Source organism: Melanerpes formicivorus, unplaced genomic scaffold (assembly GCF_026170545.1).
Source record: "Melanerpes formicivorus ecotype bairdi unplaced genomic scaffold, bMelFor1.0.p_v2 SCAF_115, whole genome shotgun sequence".
Taxonomy (NCBI): Eukaryota; Metazoa; Chordata; class Aves; order Piciformes; family Picidae; genus Melanerpes; species Melanerpes formicivorus.
In genome coordinates this window covers 1,224,929-1,245,563 of record NW_027142467.1, presented here as the reverse complement: position 1 = coordinate 1,245,563, position 20,635 = coordinate 1,224,929, and the positions used below count along the sequence as shown (strand labels likewise).

At 50.8% G+C, this 20,635-nt stretch overlaps 1 protein-coding gene across 3 annotated transcripts in view; it reads right to left on the bottom strand.

The window, feature by feature from the left end:
- Positions 1-20,635, bottom strand: part of CPNE1 (copine 1) — a 57,999-nt gene that overhangs the window by 18,394 nt on the left and 18,970 nt on the right. For all 3 annotated transcript variants that reach the window (XM_068167325.1, XM_068167326.1, XM_068167327.1), the window contains exons 2-7: positions 11,268-11,396; positions 10,603-10,782; positions 9,838-9,912; positions 8,978-9,049; positions 7,995-8,078; positions 7,475-7,564 (exon numbers count right to left, since the gene is read on the bottom strand). In XM_068167325.1, coding sequence (XP_068023426.1) covers positions 7,475-7,564; positions 7,995-8,078; positions 8,978-9,049; positions 9,838-9,912; positions 10,603-10,782; positions 11,268-11,396 — 630 coding nt within the window. The remainder of the gene's footprint in view (positions 1-7,474; positions 7,565-7,994; positions 8,079-8,977; positions 9,050-9,837; positions 9,913-10,602; positions 10,783-11,267; positions 11,397-20,635) is intronic.

Genomic DNA, 20,635 nt, shown 5'->3' with positions numbered 1-20,635 from the left:
TGTGTCTTGTAAACACCTCCATGGGCAGAGACTCAGTTTCCCTGGGCAGCCTGTTCCAGTGTTTGAGAAACCCTCTCAGTGAAGAAGTTTCTTCTCATGTCCAGTCTAAATCTCTCCTGGGGCAACCTGAGGCCATTTCCTATCGTCCCATCACTTGCCACTCGGCAGAAGAGACCAAACCACATCTCAATCTCCTTTCAGGGAGCTGAAGAGTGGCAAGATCTGCCCTCAGCTTCCTCCTCTCCAGACTAAACAGTCTCAGCTCCCTCAGCTGGTCCTCACCAGCCCTGCTCTCCAGCCCTTCCCCAGTCTCACTGCCCTTCTCTCACCTCAATGTCTTTCTTGCACCTCAGTGCCCTTCCTGTTAGTGACAGTCCCAAAGCTGATCACAATGCTCAAGGTGTGGCCTTACCAGTGTCCACTACAGGCGCATGATCCCTTCCCCCCTCCAGCTGTCCACACCATTGCTGATCCAGGCCAGGATGCTGGTGGCCTTCTTGGACACCTGGGCACATGCTGGTTCATCTAGCAGGCTGTCAGCCAGCACACCCAGGTCCTGCTCTACTGGGCAGCTTTACAGCCACTCTTCCTCAAGCCTGTAGCACTGCACGAGACTGCTGCAACCCAAGTGCAGAACCTGGCATTAGCCTTGGCCTACCAATCCAGCCTGCCCAGACCCTTCTGCTTTTCTTCTCTCAAGCAGACCAACACTCCCTCCCACCCAAGTGTCATCTGCAAACTTAGTGAGGGCACATTCAATCTGCTTGTTGACTTACATCTTAGGAACCTCTGGACAAGAGGTTCAGGGCAGCAAACACTGAAGAAAAAAACCAATCAGCACAATGGTGGTGGGAAAGCTGCCAGGCAGAAAGGGACCTGAGGGTGTTGACTGACAGCTAATAGAATAGGAGTCTGCTTGGGTAGCCAAGAAGGCTACCAGCATCCTGGCCTGCACCAAGAGTAGTGTGGCCAGCAGGGAGGTGATTGTCCCACTGTGCTGGGCCCTGGTGAGGACAAACCTTGAATCCTGGGTTCAGTTTTAGTTGCCACAGTGTAAGAGAGACATTGAGGGGCTGGAGCAGGTCCAGAGAAGGGCAACAAGGCTGGTGAGGGGTCTGGAGAACAGGGCTGGTGAGGAAAGGCTGAGGGAACTGGGGGTGTTCAGTCTGGAGAAAAGAAGGCTGAAAGCAGACCTCATTGCTCTCTACAGCTCCCTGAAAACAGGCTGAAGTGAGGAGGGGGTTGGTCTGTTCTCCCAAGAAATGAAACAGGACAAGAGAAAGAATGTTTAAATTGGACAAGGAGCAATTCCTTCACCAAAAAGGTTGTCAAGCCCTGGGAAAGGCTGCCCAGGGAAGCAGTGGAGTCCCCATCCTGGGAAGGGCTTTGTAAGATGTGTCACTGCGATGCTGAGGGACATGGTTTAGCAGGGGCTTGGCAGTGCTGGGCTAATGGTTGAACTCCATAACCTTAAAGCTCTCCCCCAACATAAACAAGTCTTAGATGCTAAGGCATGTTCCCCACTGCAGAACAGGGCATGGCAGAACAGCTGCAACCCCCCCTTCTCACCTGGGATACCCCAGAGAGTCCTTAGCAACCAAGAGACCAAAGGGACCACAGCACTGCCACCACGCTGGCTCCCACCATGCAGGCTCCCACCATGCAGCCTCCAGGCCCCCTGGCACCCCAGCTCCTTCAGAATTCTGTGCTCCCCAAAACCTTCTACACCCAAGGTAGGACCAACCCTGACCCATGCACTTCAGGGAAGCTCCTGGGGGCAAGAGTGGAGATGACCACTGCTCTTCTTTCTCAGGCTCAGCCAACTTGTGCCAACCGCCCAGACAGGAGCAGCCCTTTCCCACAGCCAGGGCACTCCCTGTGGAAGTGGCACCCCAGGCTCTCCAGGCACCACCAGCAGGTATGGCACCCATCTGCTCTGGCACCTTCAGCACCCCCAACCCCCTGGCACTCCCAGTAAACCCATCACAGCCCACCCAGGCACACAGCAATTCAGCCAGCCAGGGCAAGCATCCCTGCCCCAGCTGGGTGATGTGTGCCCAGCAAATCCAATTCCCAGACAGCTTCCTGGGTGCTCAGGCTCATCCCCCCCAATGCACTTCCTACAGGTGTCTCCTCCCCACTCTGCAAGCCCACCCTGCCAACTCAGCAGCTCACCCTGCAGGGGCCACCCCAGCCACTAGCTCTCCATGTGCCTGGTGCAGAGCCAGGGGGCACTGGAGTCCTTCCCCCCAGCACAGCTCCCTCTCACCCACACAGGTCTCCAGAGAGCTCCCTGCGGCTGCTACTTCGACCCCCGGCTCTTCCACATGCAGTGGGCAAGCACCACCCTGCCTGCGGCAGCCACTGCCACGCTAAGCCTCAGCACTCCCCTGCTGGGCACCACCCTGCAGGACCCCAGGGTGTGCAGGGCCCCTGCAGCCTGGGCAGCCCCAGGGACTGCCCCCCAGGGACAACTGCAAGGCCTCACGTACAACCATCAGGGGAGAGCAGCGGCCTCAGCCCCCTCTTGGGTGCTGCCCACACCCACCAGCAGCTACGAGCACACGAAGGGGCAGGCAGCACCGATCCAGATCTCAGGCACAGCCACCTCCATGGGGCCTCCCTCCTACAACAATCTCCCCTGGGGCAGTAACATGCAGCCCAACCCCTCTGCTGCCCCTGACAACCAAGGCCTTGGGGATCCAGCAGCTGAACTTGATGTTTCTGAGGACATGCTCCTCCAAGAGGCCCTGAGGCTCTTCGGGTGCTCAGTGGACACAGCAGAAGTCAGGCAGGACAGTCACAGCAGCGGCCCTATGCCTGGGGGCCCTGATGAGGCCAGCAGAGAAGAAAGAACGGTGCCCCCGGCCCTGTCAGTGCTGCCAACACCCAACCCTGGCCACAAGCACGTGGAGCAGCAGCCTCCACCAGTCAACAACGCTGGCATGGGCACCCCTGCAGGAGCACTCCTGGGCAGAGACATCCCCCAGGGCAGTGACTTCCCCTCTCGCTCTGTGCGCTGCCTCCAACGACCAAGGCCTCGGGGACCCAGCAGGCAACGTGGCACTGTCCAAGGAGGGGACACTCGAAGATGCCCTAAGGATCTCTGGGTGCTCCCAGGCCATAGTGCAGGTCAGCCAGGAGAGTCCCAGCAGAAGGACAGTGCCTGGGGGCCCAGGAAACGCTGCAGCAGCCTCCATGACTTTGCCTCACTGTCGCTACCAGAAGACCTGCTCAGCCCTGACTACAGTGTCCCCGAGACCCGTGAGGCCACCCTGAGCCTTGAAGAACTCCTCAGCACAGGGATGGAGCACCAGGAGCCATGGGGGGAAGCAGGGCTGCAATCACCCCCAGCCCACCCTGCCCTGAAAGAGCTACAGGGAAGAAGCACAGAAAGAGTCACCCCCCAACAGCCCCCCAGCAAGCGCAGGGCTGTAGCTGCCAACGCAAGAGGGACATCAGCCCCAGGCAGGGGTGACAGGGGGGTGGGGGAAGTGGGGGGTGGGGGAGGAGGGGTGGCATGTTTGGCAGAAAGGGGGAGGTTATAGGGGCTTTGTAGGAAGCTTTTCTTAGTCTTGTTTCTGTTTTCCCATTAAATGACATTTCTCCAGCACTGCCTGTGGGAGCAGGGAGGGAGAGTGGTGGTCAGCAGGGACTGGGAAACAAAACCCCACAGCTGCCCAAGTCCCACTGAGACCCCAGTCAGAGCTGGTGAGCCCCAAAGTGCACCAAGCCTCACTAGGGCCATACCAATACCAACCAGTGGGGTAGGAAATGGCACAGGGAGACTTCTGTCTTCTTGCCAGGGAAAGCAGCCCTTTGGCAGGGGAGCCAGGACTCACAGGCATGGCCCAACGCAGAAGGTAGCACAGAGCCCCTGGGACAGGGAGGGACACTGGGGTCAGGGTGACACAGACACACAAAGGCCAACTGCAAAGCCTTTAGACAATTACACCCTTCCCTGCATCCCACCATGTTCAGCTCTAGGGACCAGTTTTGCCTAACTGCCACAGAATAACCCCAAATCCCCCAAGAACTGGGAGGGAGGAAGCTGGCAGGCCAAGCAGTTCACAGAACCACAGAATGCTTTGGCTTGGAAGGGACCTTGAAGATCACCTCATTCCATCCCCCCTGCCTTGGGCTGGGACACCTTCTGCTAGACCAGGCTGCTCAAGGCCTCATCTAACTTGGCCTTGAACACCTCCAGGGAGGGAGCACCCACAGCCCCCCTGGGTATCCAGTTCCAGTCTCTCCCCACACTCACATAAAGAATTCCTTCCTCATCTCCAGTCTCAATCTACCCCTCCCAGCTCAAAGCCATTGTCCCTCATCCTGTAACTTCCAGCCCTTGTCAAAAGCCCGTCCCCAGCTCTCCTGGAGCCCTTTTGAGGAAGGCTGTTCCAAGGTCTTCCTGAAGCCTATTTGTCTCCAGCCCCAAGTCCCTCACCCTGTCCCCACAAGGGAGGTGCTCCAACCCTCTGATCACCTTCATGGCCTCCTCTGGCCTGCTCCAGGAGTTTCATATCCCTCTAACGCTGGAAGCACCAGAACTGGACATGGTACTTCAGGTGGGGTCTGAGCAGAGCAGAGGGGCAGAATCCCCTCCCTGTGCCGCTGCTCTCCCTGCTTTGGATGCAGCCCAGCACACAGCTGCCTTTGGGCTGCCACTGACCACTGCTGGCTCATAGGGAGTTTGTCATTAACTGACACCCCCGAGGCCTTCTCCTCAAGGCTGCTCTTGAGCCATTCTTCACCCAGCCTGGACCTCTACTTGGGATTTATCCACCCGCAGGACCTTGCACTTGGCCTTGCTGAACTTCAGGAGGTTGGCTTGGGCCCAGCTCTCCAGCCTGTCCAGGTCCTTCTGGATGCCATCACAAACACCACAGAATGTTAGGGCTTGGGAGGGACCTACAGAGACCATCAAGTCCAACCCCCATGCCAAAGCAGGGTCACACAGGAACACAGCCAGGCAGGTCTGCAAAGTCTCCAGAGAAGGAGACTCCATCCCTTCCCTCCAGCATGTCAATCACTGCACAGCTTGGTGCCAGCCACAAACCTCCTGAGGGTGCCTCAATCCCACTGCCTGCCTCCCCAACAAAGATGCCAAACAGCCCTGGCCCCAGCACCGATCCCAGAGGGACAGCACTTGTCACTGTTCTCCATCAGCACATTGAGTCCTTGACTGCAACCCTCTGAGGGCAGCCACCCAGCCAATTCCTTATCCAGCCAGGGCTCCTCCAGTCCATGCCTTCCCAGTTTGGTGACCAGGATGTCATGGGGACAGTGTCAAACACTTGACACAAGGCCAGGTAGATGACATCAGCTGCGCTTCCCGTGTCCACTGATGCTGTAACTCCATCACAGAAAGCCACCAAGGTGCTCAGGCAGGATTTGGCCTTGGTGAATCTCTGTTGGTTCCCACCAATCACCTCTTTGGTTATACCATGGACATGGTGCACATCAGCCAGGATGGTCCCAGCAGCAGCCCCAAGCCTGGGGACCCTGATGACATCAGCAGAGATGGGAGACCAGTGGCCCCAGCCCCTCCAGTTCTCCCACATTCACTCCCAGCTACAAACACATCAAAAGGCAACCTCCACAGATCAAACTCTCTGGCACCCCTGGACAGCATCACCCATCAGAAAAAAATCCCTCACCAGGAGAGCAAAGCCCTGGCAGAGGCTGCCCAGAGAAGTGGTGGAGCCATCACCCCCAGAGGTGTTTAGAAGACATGCAGAGGTGGTGCTAAGACATATGCTCTTGTGCTGGCTTGGAAATACCAGTCTGAGGGACAGACTCCATGATCTTCAAGGCCTTTTCCAACCTAGCTGTTGTGACCCCTGAGCACACAGACAGTGCAATCCTTTTGCACAGCTGTGTTTTGAAGCCCCATGGACTATTTGCACATACACTGAGAATCTGGCTGAAATAAACTAGCAGGAAAAACCCACCCTTTTTAAGCAGCAAGTCATTGCACAGCGAGCTCCAGAAGCAATTGAGCCCTCTGGAAAACAAAGAAAACCCCAAAGTACAACAAGAAAACAACAACAAAACAAAAGGCCAAAACCCAGCCCAAGTTTTTTTAACCTGCTCATGGCAAGGGGGGTTGTAACTGGATGATCTTCAAGGTCCCTTCCAACCTATCTATGAATCTACAGAGAGGCTAACTAACAGCACAGGAAGCACGCCACCTCATAGCAGCTTCCACAGATGGTGAGAGGCATTGTTTCACCATCTCCTTTCCACATCTTCCTACTCACTTCTGGACCAGGAGGATTCCTTTCTCACCTAAGACTGCTGAGTCCACAACAATAAAAGCTCATGAGCACCACATGGAACACTGCCATGCACGAAGCAGCCCACATGAACATCTATCTGCAGGCTCATTACCTCAGGAACTCTTTGGACAGGCCATGCTTCACAACTACATGCACTGGCATGCAGGGTTTTGGCTAAACCTTTCAGCTCAAGCTTGCAGCAGGAGATCTCTGCACAGATGTGATGAGGCAGGAAAATTCTGCAAATGGAAAGTGTTTAGGAAGTGGATGAGTGGAGAGATGGCACCATGTATGGTTTTAAATGTCTCTACATTAGGAACACATTGCTTAGAATCACAGAAACATTCAGGTTGGAAAAGACCCTTGGGATCACCAAGTCCAACCACTGACCCTATTCGACAAGGTTCACCCCTAAGCCATATCCCCAAGCACCACATCCAAAAGACCTTTAAACACATCCAGGGTTGGTGACTCCACCACCTCCCTGGGCAGCCTGTTCCAATTGCTATTAGGTTTTCTTTTGTGGAAACAATTGTTCTACCACCACCCCCATTAAACCAGGACTAGAGAGAATCAGTTGTCACATACAGGAGATTACACAAGACTGCAACTGGAGTTCTGACTCAGAATCAAAATTCTAGTTGGAACAGAGTGAGAAAGAACTAGAGCGAGCTTGTGACCCTCTTGAACAGATGAATCTGACAGATGCATTAAGATTATCTCTGCATCAGTGGCCCATGGCACTTCAGCTCATCCAACCCCTATGAGCATCTCAGTGATCTCAGAAATAGTGCTAGAAAGGCATGATCAAAAAACCAAAAGAAACCCAACACATCCCACACCAAAACAAAACAGAACAGCCCAAATTAAAAACAGGGAGAACAGAACCACAAAAGAACAACAACAACAACAGCATCCAATCAAAGCCTCGCCCTGGCCGGCACAGTAGCAGAAGGATTCCCTTCCTTCCCAGTCGTGGCTGAGGCACGTCCCTCTGCACTCCCAGCTTCTCAAGCTGACAACTCACAACATTTCAGCACAGACTTCTTACTTGGAGCCACATAATCGCTTGTCTGCCACACTCCTGTTGCAGGAAGGCAGCTTAAAAATGTAAATGCAATGAGACCAGCTGATCACTGCCAGTCACCATCAACAGAGAGCAGATGACGACAACAGACTGCCAAAGGCTGTACCTTGAGGGGTTTATTAAAGTCTCCACCGCAGAGCGTCTGCAAGGGAACACTGAACTTCCTCCAGCATGGATTTAAGTTGTTCTTAACCACCTTGGAAAGAAATTACAGCATAACATCACGTGAGGGACGTGGTGTCCAAAGGACTAAGAAACACAGCACGGCAGGCTCTGCACAGCTACCCGAGAACGGCCTCGGCCAGGTCCACCCCAACATGCACAGCCAGCCAAGCAAAAGCGCTGTGAGACAAAAGCTTGAAGTTCAGAGTAGGAGCCAAGCCAATCTAACAGCACATCACCACTGAAAGACAGGAGAGTCCTGCCACTCTTCCCACTTGGTGCATGGACTCTGGCTGAGCCAGCTTACTCTAGTCCCCAGGCAGGAAGCAAACACTTCTGACATGTCAGGGAGCAGAGTATCTTTTTCTAGGCTATAAGGCAACTTCCATTGCAGAACTGGTGCAAAGCATGGCCAGAAGTGGTAGGAGTAACTGAAAGGAAAAGCATCAGCACAGGTACAATACCTCTGACCTGTAGACCAGGTGCCATGTTCCAGCATCACTCTGCTTGTAAAACTCAAAAAAGGGATCTGATTTGCCCAAGAAATCCTGCAAACAAAAACCCACCAGGAGCAATTAGCCTCCTGCATTTGCTCCAGGTGAGAGAAGACCTGGCTGAGCAGCATGAGCAGCATGCAAGGCTTCAAACAGAGCACAAAGTCAACCAAGCTACACATTTAGTTTCCTCTCTCTTGCTTTTCTCTTTTAAAAGCCACAGTTAAGTCATAAGAAGTTATAACCTCACAGAAACATCCAGTTGGAAGAGACCTCCAAGCTTACCCACTCCAGCCTTCAACCCAGCACCGAAGGGTCAGCACCAAATCATGTCCCCAAGTGCCAGGTCCCACAGGCTGCCAGAATACCCCCAGGGGCAGCTTGGGGCTTTTTTGAGTTAAGTCTTTCTTGAACTGGTTTTGTACAAACCTGCATTTACAGGGGGCCTGCAGAGAGGAACTGAAGCACCCAATACTACCATCTCCTCCCAAGGTCTTTCCTCCACTGGGGACAACACAGGAGCTAAAGTGCATCATGGTCAGAAAGTGTGGGGGCTGCAGGAGCTTCCTTGGGTGGGGGGGGCTCCAGACATCCCCCCTTTAGGGCAGCACACAGAGGGGTCCTGGGGTCTCCAGTTTTGATGCCACCTCCTCAGACTATCACACCATTCTGCTGACTGAGCAGTGAGGACACTAAGTCCCCTGATTGCTCCTTGGCTTAAAATAACGTTGAGGCAGCCTAAACTTTCAACTGTTCTTCCTGAGTAACATTAGAGAAAGCTCAATCCAGAGCTACCATATCCCACTGAAGACAATCTTAAATGTATTAACACAGAGAACATTCTACACTTGAACCATCCCCCAAACCTGACCATTGAGTGTCTAGCCTGACACTGTGCTCAGCAAACACAGAGACTAGCACAGAAGCATGCAACATTTTGTCTGAATTAGTACCTTTTTGTCCAAGCTTCGGGCTTCAATTTCCAAGCACACAACCCTAGTGTCTTTGATCTCCTCTGCTGAAATCTGCATCACAGAAAATACAGGGGAAACAAATAAGCAAACACATAAATCAGAAACCACACAGAGTTTCACTTGTACTTACCATAAAACATTCAGGTTGGAAGGCACCTTAAAGATCATCCAGTTTCAACCCCCCACCACCACAGGCAGGGACACCTCCCACTAGACCAGGCTGCTTGAAGCCTCATCCAGCCTGGCCTTGAATACCTCCAGGGAGGGGACTTCCACAGCCTCTATGAGCAACCTGTTCCAGTGTCTCACCACCCTCACAAGAATTTCTTCCTCATCTCCACCCTCAATCTCCCACCTTCCAGCTCAAAGCTATTGTCCCTTGTCCAGTCACTCCCAGCTCTTGTCAGCAGTTCCTGCCTAGCTCTCCTGGAGCCCCTCAGGTACTGGAGGGGTGCTCTAAGGTCTCCCTGGAGCCTTCTCCTCTGGGCTGAACAGCCCAACTCCTTCATGCCTGACCCCATAGGGGAGATTCTCAAGCCCTCTGATCATTTGTGGGCTCTTCTGGACCCACTCCAGCACTTCCACACCAGAACTGAATGCAGTACTCCATGTGGGGTCTCACCAGAGCAGAGGGGGAGAATCACCTCCCTTGCCCTGCATGCATGCACTTGGCCCATTCAGCTACTACATACTATCAACACTACAGCTGCAAGCACCTCTCTCTCCTGTACACCTTGTATTCTAAAACACACTGACAGACAACCACAAGTGCTGCTCTGTCCCAGACAACACATGAAAAAATGATGGAAGCACCTTCTCCACACAAATCCCTTACTTACTGTAATGGTGCCCTTGCCTGCTGGCTTTCCCTGCTTCAGCTCCAGGGGCCGGGTGAAGACCGAGCTGGACACAACCTGATGTGATAAACACCAAGTTAGACAAAGGAAAAATCATTAGCCTTCAGAAGCAAAGCTTTTAAAGTCTCTTAGAAGATCTAAAGGGATTTAAATGCATTTCCAACAGTGGCTGCCATCACAACTTGTGCTCCTGAATGGCTGAGCAGTCTGAAAGACACTTTCACTACCAACAAGACAGTGCCCACTAACATCCTCAAACTCAGTTTTAGCCACCTGCCTGTGCCACTCCTGACAGAAAACAGGAGAAGAAACAAACATCACAAGGAACCAAAATACTATAAAAAAATATCTGGAAACACTACTTGCCAAACCTATCTTTAATAACAGGAGGCCCACTTTTCCTCTCCTCCCTAGCTGTACAAGCCCCTCTTCAGGAAGCAGGTACTTCATGACAACAACTTTGTGCAAAGCAAACTCTTTAAGCACTGTGCCTGCCTTACTCCTAGACCGCCTCCAGTGCTACTAGAGCCTCCCCTAAGTAAAACAATTGCAAACCATGCATAGTTGTGATGTTTACTTTGTGACCAACAGTGACCTTTCTAAAGATGTTCAAGAGTAATCTGTTCAACAAGGTCTTTCCAACTCGGAATGTCAAAGCCTTTGATAGCAGTCTTTCCCTACATGTTTTATAATAAGCCTAATGCTCACTGCTGCTTTGGAGATCATTTTGCACACCTCTATGCATACCTGCCCCAGTGTGCACTCAATCCCTCCAAGGTAGTCATCATCATTTAAATCAAAGGACTTGTTATCGATGTCATACACGCCAAATTTCAGCTTCTGCACCTTCTCAAAGTAGTAGTCCACAACCAGTTTTTTGCAGAATTCAGGGTTTTGGCAGTTCTTGATCCTCTCAGTGCGATCCAGCTGCACACAGAGAAGCAGGGCTTTGGATAGTAAGTAAGAGGAATGCCTTCTCCCACACAACTTTCAGCTGCACCTCTGGGCCTCTGCACTGGTTGAACTAAGGCACCGTTCAGGTGAGAGGCTAGGCTCATGCTCAGTGACCAGACAGTGACACCACACTGACCAACGACCGCCCAAGAAAGGAAATTGCAACAGGTAGGAAACGTTGTTGTGCTGGACACCCCTGAAATTGAAGGAGGAAGGACTGGTGAAAGGCTGCAGTGTGGAATGCATGCTCCGGGGGAAAAGGAGGAGGACAGGGCACATGGAACTCTCCCGATGCAGCTTGAGAAATTATCGAAACCAGAGACCATAAAACTCCAGAGAGTTTGGGCACAGGCATCGGGGAATGTTCACTGAGTGCACATGGAAAGTAAAAGTACCCTGCTACCGCTAGGAGAGGCAGCGGGACGGGAACAGGAGATGGGTTCTGTCTGCGCCCTTACCTCGGCCCACTGCCCGCCGCCCACGTCCTGCAGCAGGACGCAGAGAGGATCCGACTTGGAGCACAGGTCCCGCTCGAGGAGGCTCCAGCAGGACACCGACAGCTCCACGCGGGTCACGCAGCCAGCCATCTGCAGGCAGAGCAGAGGGAGTCAGACGGAGCAGGCAGGGGACTGAGCAGGCAGAGGGCGGCGCCCCGCCCGCACGCCAGCCCCTCCCTTCTGCTGGCAGCGGCGGGGGGCGGGGCCGTGCCGCCGACCCGGGGCTGCTCGGGCTCCTCCCGCGCCGCGGGCCCCGGCAGGAGAGGGGTTGCGGTCCCCCGGCCCGACCCCCCCGCGGACGCGGGAGACGAGTGGCGGAGCAAGGACCCTTCCCTTCCGAAACAAGCGCCGCACGCTGCGCTGAGGCGGAGAGCGGATGACCAACGGCCCCTGCTGCTTAGCCTCTGCCTGCGCAGACACTCCCGCAGCCTGTTCCAGCCGCGTGGGGCACGGGAGCCGCGTCCGGACGGCGGCTGCGAGCTGAGACACAGTGGCGGAGCCGTCAAAGGCTCCACCCTGTAAGCGCTGCCTGCGATCCGGGCATGCTCTACCCTCCAGGGCCGGATTCCTGGCGGCGGTGCCTTCGCAAAAAGCGAGAACGAGCGCCTAACGAGGCCGTATCTGAGTTTTACTGAACGTCGAACTGCAGACACTTTAGGGCAAGAACCACCTATAATCCTCAGAGCTGAATTCATAAGATAAGCCTTCAGGCATCAAAACATTCAAAAGGTTAGACATCAGGAGCGCTCCAACGAGCACTTTAAACGCGAGTATTTCAGAGAGAAGTTCCTTCAGGGCTTAGAAACTAAAGAAATAATTGCTTAGTCTTTCTAGTAATCTGAGTGTCCACATGGCTGTCTTGTATTTGCAGATGTAAATGTTTTTCACAATGAAGAGATGAGTTATTATTCGGCAACATTTAATCCCTCGACCTGCCAGACCGCAGCATGCCCTGGACTGCCACTCCCGATACCACTGGGCACACTACTGCACTGCCGGGATGCTCCAGCGGCAGCACTCAAAGCGGGAAGCTGAACGTTGATGCTCTAAGGCTGTCATCATCTACTTTAACATCAGCAGTTTCAAAAGATACTAGCTTGAAGTAGTCTGGTCAACTGTTGAAACTACTAGTTAGGGCCATCCATCTTCTATTCCAGTTGTCTTCAACCCCAAATACAACTCAAAGAAACCACTGCTTAAAAGTCACAAGCCACAGGTTTTTTTTCACCTCTCGGTACTGCTCCTCCAGCCCGGCTCAGACCTGCCTGTGCAATCTGCAGCTCCACCGATGATACATGTATTCATGACACTAGCTCTTGGGCAACATCAGCCTGGACTCCATGGCAGTATTTCTCTGGTTTCCTCTACTGCGAGAAAGATTTCAATACCAAAAGTCGACAGAACCAGAAGCCTCCTCTCCTACCCCCAGAGCACTAAAGATCTAAACTAAATTTAACCTCAAAGAAACAGCTCCCCAAAAACTTTACCATCTCCAAACAGCAGCAGTCCCTTTCCAGGGGCAAACCACAAACCTGCACATGTGCATTCCATGTTAAAGACATCAATAAGGAAAAGTTTGCGATGGGAACTGCTAAACCATGCAGTGAAGCTTCACAGTGAACTGACAAGTCCCCAAACCCAACTGCCTCCTATCTGCTATCTCAATCTCTCCTCTGGAACAGTAGCATTGAAATTATGAAAACACTCCAGTCTCCAGGATTTATTTTTCAGTGAACCAATACCTAGAAGGCTGTCCCAATCCTACTGTTTTGATTTAGTAACAGCATCCCTCAAAACACAGCCCAGATGTTCTGCTGAAACCCTGGGAAGTTACACACCACAAGGGATCATCCCTTCCTGCTACCTCCTCCCGCTCCATCCGATGATTGCGGCGCACCAGCTGATGCAGGTGACAACCAGGGCACAACAGAATCGAGCCAGCTGGCTGAAGTGGCTGAGCAGGAACTGTCCTAACATGCTGTACTCCCTTCTTGCCAGCTGGAAAGCTGGTTTAACAACTACAAATAGAAGCCTTACGGGTAGAAGAGGTACAGCTCCTGAAGATTCAGATAGGAAACTCCTGTTGTGTCTGTAAACAGACAGCAACTGTTTATGCTGCTGCCTACAGACATTCTTGAAGAGCCCACACCAAGTTTTTTCACTTCATGGATTTCCAATACACCACATAGTGTTCTGCCAGCTTCATTTCCTTCCTTGAATAACAGCAACAAATAATCCTGGTCTTAGACTAGTCTTGGTATCCCAACAGCAAGGAATAGGTAGCCTATTAAGACATAGCCTCCATTTCTGTGATGCCTGAAAATATGCTTAGCCCCTAGGCAAGCAGCTTCACCCAGTTAGCCTGCTTGCAGTTAGTGAGAGAAGCCCAAAGCTCTTGAAATCTGCCTGCATCTGAAAAGCTTGAAAAGATCCCAAGTTTAACACATTTTCATTCTCAAACACATGCATGCAAAATACTGCAGAAAAACAGTGGAGTTCCTCTGCAATCAGGAACACCAGCCCCAGCTTCAGCTATCAACTGTTTCCAACAGGACTTAATGATATAAGGCATTGGCTTAAACATTGTCTTTTCTTCCTGAAAGCAAGAAATCTGAAATACACTTTCATTCTTAATAGTAAACTCTATGTTACTACAGGAACTGCATTTCTTTGCCTATAAAAATCCTGAGCTGTTTATGTTGAGTTAAGCCACTTAACTTTCAGCTGCACCTCTCCCCACAAGGCTGAAAGCTTCTCCATACCCTGAAAGCCTCGGAACTGCCACAAGCAGCTCTTGGGCTGGGAAACACCCCATGCCTAATGCAACCTCCCACCCTGCAATGCTTTCTCTTTTCTCTTAAGTTTCCACGCGCTGAACTTCCACGCAACCCTGCAACACCACGGAGCTGTTACACACTGCGGAAGGTGCCCAGTCGGCGAGCGCCAGCTGACCCAGGAGCTGTGCTGCACCAGCACTTGGGCACAGGCAGCACCGAGCAGCGCTGCACTGCCACTTGCCAGCACTGTGCCAGACCTGTGGAGCCCGTCTCGTGGTTACTACACTCCAACAGCGCACAAAGGCTCTGATTCCAGGCCAAGTACACAGTTTGGTGTAGCTGAACTGCAAGAACTTGGGGACAGAGTGTTTTTATTAGAAGCCTTCTCTTTGTACCCTTGGCGTACATTCGAAGAACGCTGATCTGCAAGCTGAATGACGTTGGAGTCAGCACTTCAAAAAGCAATTAAATGTTGTTACACCAAGATTTCATAGAGCATGCTTACACTTGAGTCCATTTGTACACACAAAATTTAGCTTTTAGACTTGCAAGAATTAGTCTTTACTATGACAGTAGTTACATTTCTTGCAAAACTCAAATCACAGTTCCAGAAATGCAGAATGTCATTTACCTAGTTTCTTCTCACAACCACCCTTGCCAACTAATATTGATGTCTATTATGTGAAACTTCTGGTTTACAGAAGACAATGGATGGTTCCAAAGCAAAATCAGCAGCCAAAGCAAACAGCTTTCCATAAAGCTCTTTAAACACATTCAATTTATAAAGTGTTGACTAAGGACTGATCCTCAACAGCTTGCAATGACATCCATTAAAGAGTATCCCCTATTTACTCACCCCTGCCAGATTAAGGTACAGCATGCCCTGGAAATCACAAAACTATTCCAGCAGCAGAAATGCACTTTATCAAGCAAAAATTAACTCCAAAACGCACTCACAAGTTCAAGCTCTATTGAAAATACATTTAACAGAGGCACTGAGCGCATCCCAGCACAAAAGGCTCTCAATAACAGGCATTCCCCACAATCAGCAGTTTACATGGGCAATAGCCACACGTGTCTGATCCAGTGCCCTCACAATCTGAGGAGCTCATGGCTGAGCCATCACCTGGGAAGTTTCATCCTGAGCTGAATTTTGCACATTCTCTTCTCAAAGGAAGAGCTTCCAATACTCAGCTTCAGATCCATGAGGTACCTGTATTTTCTTGCCTTTCAGTAGAATTGCACAACAGAACACCATGTTTTGAGGGGACAAACATCACCTGTGTGATCCCTACAAATGCAGAGCACATACTACCCACTGAAGTCTGTAGAATCATCAGCATGTACTCCAGGGTAAGTGTTCTTTCACTGCTCAACAGACAACCAAGCTGAGGTGCAGCTTGAAAAGCCAACATTGTTTTCACTAGGCATACCACCTCTTCCCAGTAAAGATCAAGAGTGGTGTAATACACATGGAAAGAGAAATACAATCTTTGCAGCAAAGCTATTCCATACTGGACTGAAGCACGCCAGTAAGGAAGTTGGCCCTAAATAATCAGAGACCAAAAAATGCACCCTTCTAGAAAAATCACAGAGGAGCTCCAGGTTACACATTCAGAGAGCAAGGAACTGCCTGCTACTTTAAGTTTGTATAAACAGAAGCATCAACTTCCTTCCATACAGAAGCGTTCTCCATGTAACCCAAACCAACCCCATAGGTAAATCCAGCGTGTCATTCTTCTACCAGAAATTCTGCTTAACCACAGCTTCAAACCAAACCAAACCAGAGAATGCACTGGGTTGGAAGGGACTTCTAGAGGTCATCTAGTCCAGCCCCACTGCATCTACCCCTATGCTTGAAGCAAACTGCAAAACAAGAGTGATGACAGATTAACTGTCCCAGCTCAGAGCTCGGGAGGGTCTCAGGATTCCCCCAATGCCACATGCAGGCATCTGAAGTATAAACTCCTCTGCAGCTATTACTCTACGGTAGGAGTGACAACACTTAAGCAGGGATCTGCATGAGGTGAGAGTTACTGCACTGGAGCTGGTTTTGTATACTTACATACTGGCCTGAGCCTGAAAGCCAGAGGCTTCTTTTTCACCTAAGGCTGAGGAGGAGAGGCTGGAAGACAGGGAGCACAGAGCAAGAGGGGTTATGGCTCAGACGCCCAGAGGCCAAAAATAACCTAACAACTTAACTTCATTGCATCAAACACCACCAACAGCACTTGCAGTGGTGCTGGAAGTTAAGTCTTCTGGATTTTACTGCAAAATCCAGTCTTGGGGGTTGGCTCGGCTTCACTGCGCCAAAGAAGCAATGTAGGCAAGGATTCAGCACAAGCAAAGCTGCAGTTTGCTCCTACTTACTAACATGAGCAGATTCTCAACTGCACTGCTCTCTGAAGGACACCCAACACTTCCTGTGTACTCCAAGTACTACACATTAAAAACTTGGTTAATTTGAGTTTGAGGCTTTGATACACACACTTAAGGACAGCTGAGTTGCAACAAGCTTATTTTGTACTGGATTGACTGTAGCTTCTGCCTTACTTTCTGCTTACAAACAAGAAGAGAGATGCCAGCAGTCCTGCTGGCAGTACACACTGCAATCTTCACCATCCTGGCCTTATGCTACCCAACAACTCACTCAAGAAATACACCTAACGTGTAAGCTGACATGTCAGCTGATAATCCTTGCACCCCTCGTTGCCTCTTACTCAGTTAACTCCCCCATCTAGCAGCTATCCTACTTCCCTCAAAACAGTTTCCCTCTTCTCCTGTGTGATGCCTGAACGTGCAGAGCAGAGGCAATGCTTTCATGGATTACCAGCTCCATTTTCAGGGCACAGACTCAGGTTTTGCAGTGACAAAGCCGACGCTGGTGCCGAGGCGCTGGCAGCATCGCTTCCTAAATGTGCTACCAAAATGACAGTTCCAATGTGCTCCTCCTGCCCTGCCCCCCACAAGGCTCTACAAGAAGTCATAAAGCTAGGTTTGCATCACCAGGGGCACTACAATGCCCCTCGGTTTTAACCCGAGATTGCAAGACCCTCATGAGGAAGACTACAGTCCACAAAAGCTATCAGTGAATAGAGTCTCTTACCAGCACACCAGCTCCAACGTGGGCCACAGGGCCCCACCCCACAGGCCAGAGCCTCTGCACACAACAGAACCAGCTGCAAGCTTTTCTACCATTTAATCCCCACAGGTCTGGAGCAGGAGCAGTTAAGACCAGCACTACCACAGTCAGGTCAGTCAGTATTCTCTGTGCTGGGTGCCAACCTATCTGTCACCATACATTCTGATTGGTCAATCAAAACTGTGTGGGAATGGCAATAATTAAGAGTTATTAAAAATAACTGAAACAACAGGCATCTCCTAAATGTTAACAAATACCCAAACTGCTCTGGCAGCTTGACTCAGCTCTGATAAGCAGTGTCTCACTGCTGTGCCCCTAAGGTGCCACTGAATACACATGGAAGCCACGATATGGTCGTCTCCACATGGACCCTGAAGCTCCAGCAGCACCATGAGCACTTGGGCTCTTCGTATCTGGAGGCAGACTGTGGGTACGAGTGCTGAGCCTGTGCTGTGGCAACCTCACCTCGGAGACGTTTGCAGGAAGTCAGAAGACACAGCTCCCATTTCAACAGCCATTTCTTAGGCTGGACAGGACCTCTTAAGATCCTCGAGTCCAACCATTAACCCAACATCCAGTCTGTCACTAAACCACATCCCCAGGCACCACAGCTATCCCTCAATATTTATACAGTGGTAATACTGGTATGGAACATAGAAGCTGTAATTATCTAGACAACAACACAAGTGAGCTTATGACCATTTTTTAAAAGCTGGAATAAAATATAAAAACCACAACTGGGATTATGATTTCCAGCAGAAAAAACACTTCAGTCACTGCAGCTTGACTGCAGCTTTCCCCCTTACAACAAACATGAGCCAAGCCTCAACTCCAGGGAAATACTTTCTCCTATTAACACCCCTTTACACTGCAAGCTCACCTTTAACTTAGGCACCACCAAAACCCTCCTAACAACCAGCAAGCTGAAAGAAATGGCTGTGCAAGTCCTGTCCAGATACATCCTTTGCTTGTCTGAGAAATACACAGAGAGGTCAACACTACTCCCACTTCGATAGGGGTTTGCATTGACAGTGGGGTTCAAACTAACACCTGAACTTAAGCGAAGCATGGGGTTTTGTCTAGCTAGTCTTGCAAAAGGAAACCTATTTTAGAGCTCTTCATAGCACTGAGTAACAGAATAGAGAACATTTTCTTGAAAAGCTACCTTAAAACAGGCTGTCGACCACTCCTTTGGTTTAGGTTGCAGTAGGAACTGCTACCTCACTTCTCCCACAAAATTAAGGGTTTTTTCCATATTCTGTTATTCATCTCCTACCTTGCCCCCCCAGACCCTTATGGTTATTAAGTATTTATTTCCAAAATGTAAAGAACAACTTGTTTCAATAACAGGCTGAAGAGCTCCACCACAGTGGCCTTAGCAACAGCCTCAAACACAGCACTTGCCACTGCGCAATTCTGCCAAGCGAAGCATTCTCATTCCCTCCCTTCCAGAACTCCAGCTACTGCCATCTCAGTCACAAGCAGCTCAACACCCTGTCCCACAGCCAGGTAAGGCTCATCCCCATCCCAGTCTGAACTCCATAAAAAGAGGTTATGGAGCAGGCCACATTCCTCCTTCAGTTCCTCAATGGAACTGCAGCTTCACCTCGCACACCTCAGCTCACCGCTCTTCTTTCACACGCTGATTGTTGAGGCGGTGTCTTGGCCCTTGTTCTGCCAATCCCTCCAGCAACCTCTCCCCTTCTCGAAGGCTGGGAATCTAAACCATCCTGCTCTTACTCTAGAGCCCATCAGTACACCCATTCCCCCCAAACTATTACACTGGTGGCTTCCAGGCAGAAACTCATGGAGGTCCATCTGTCTAGCTTGGGACATCCAGTACAAACAAGCGTGAGCTCAGAATTAAACTGTACCAAGAAAGAAGCCAACGACCACATTTCACCAGTCATTGCTGGCTTATCAAACAAATTCACACTACTGAAGAATTCTGGTGACCACACGGTATCATAAGCCACTTTGTACTGCACGGCTGAATAACTGCCAAGAGGCGGTAGAGGTACCTGAGATGAATTCTTTGGACTATTCTTGGTTGCTCTGGAGTTATTACTGCACAGTGACAACTCTTGCCTGAAAAATGAGTAAGGACACAGAGCAGAAGTGACCTCCCAAGTTCTCCTGCAATACAGAGCCAGGCTATCTCTTACAGTATATAATGAGGGCTTTCTCTTCATGGACTTTAATCCTTCCTCTAGCTCCTTGTGAAATACAATCTGGAAAAAAGAAGGTCCCACAATGCTGCTTTTGCAGTGCTCATGAGAGATGCTCAGTTTCTTAACTGCAAATACAGCTGTTCTTATGCCAACCACCATGCAGCTGTATTGGAGCATCTGCTGCTTCTAAGGCAAGAGATTCACATCCCCACAATACTTCTCTGCCACTTTACTATTACCATCTGTAGGTACAAACATCTTCACTGCTGCAGAAGAGTGATGTAGGTTTTTCACCTACAAAAAAAGCCACCACCACAAAAACCTGACAGCAAGGAGGTAGAACAAAAGGATTTGGCAAGAGGGTTTAAAAGCTGGGGCCTCTCTCCCCCCCCACCCCCCGAGTCCAATTTAACTGAAGAAATATTCAAAGGCCACAAAACACCACACTGACCTCAGGGTCCTTTTTCTGGTTTCCTCCAGATTCAACTTTTCACAGTATCATGGTATCACTTAGGTTGGAAAGGACCTCGAGGATCATCAAGTCCAACCTATCAACACAGACCCCATGACTAGACCATGGCACCAAGTGCCACGTCCAATCTCCCCTTGAACGTCTCCAGGGTCGATGACTCAACCACCTCCCTGGGCAGCCCGTTCCAATGACGAATGACTCGCTCGGTGAAGAACTTCCTCCTCACCTCGAGTCTAAACCTCCCCTGGTGCAGCTTGAGACTGTGTCCCCTTGTTCTGGTGCTGGTTGCCTGGGAGAAGAGGCCAACCCCTTCCTGGCTACAACCACCTTTCAGGTAGTTGTAGAGGGCAATGAGGTCACCCCTGAGCCTCCTCTTCTCCAGGCTAAACAATCCCAGCTCCCTCAGCCTCTCCTCATAGGGCTTGTGTTCAAGGCCTCTCCCCAGCCTTGTTGCCCTTCTCTGGACACACTCAAGTGTTTCGATGTCCTTCTTAAACTGAGGGGCCCAGAACTGGACACAGTACTCAAGGTGCGGCCTAACCAAAGCAGAGTACAGGGGCACTATGACCTCCCTGCACCTGCTGGCCACACCTTCCTGCCAGCACACCTTCCCAAAAGCACAAACCCCTGATGATGATCAATCCAAGCCACTCTGCTTGGCTCAGCATCAAGTGGGACAAAACGACCATACAAGCTCACAGCATTAAAGGAGATTAAATCCCACAACTGTAAAGAAGTATTTCCTCAAGTGCTTCTCCCACACCTGA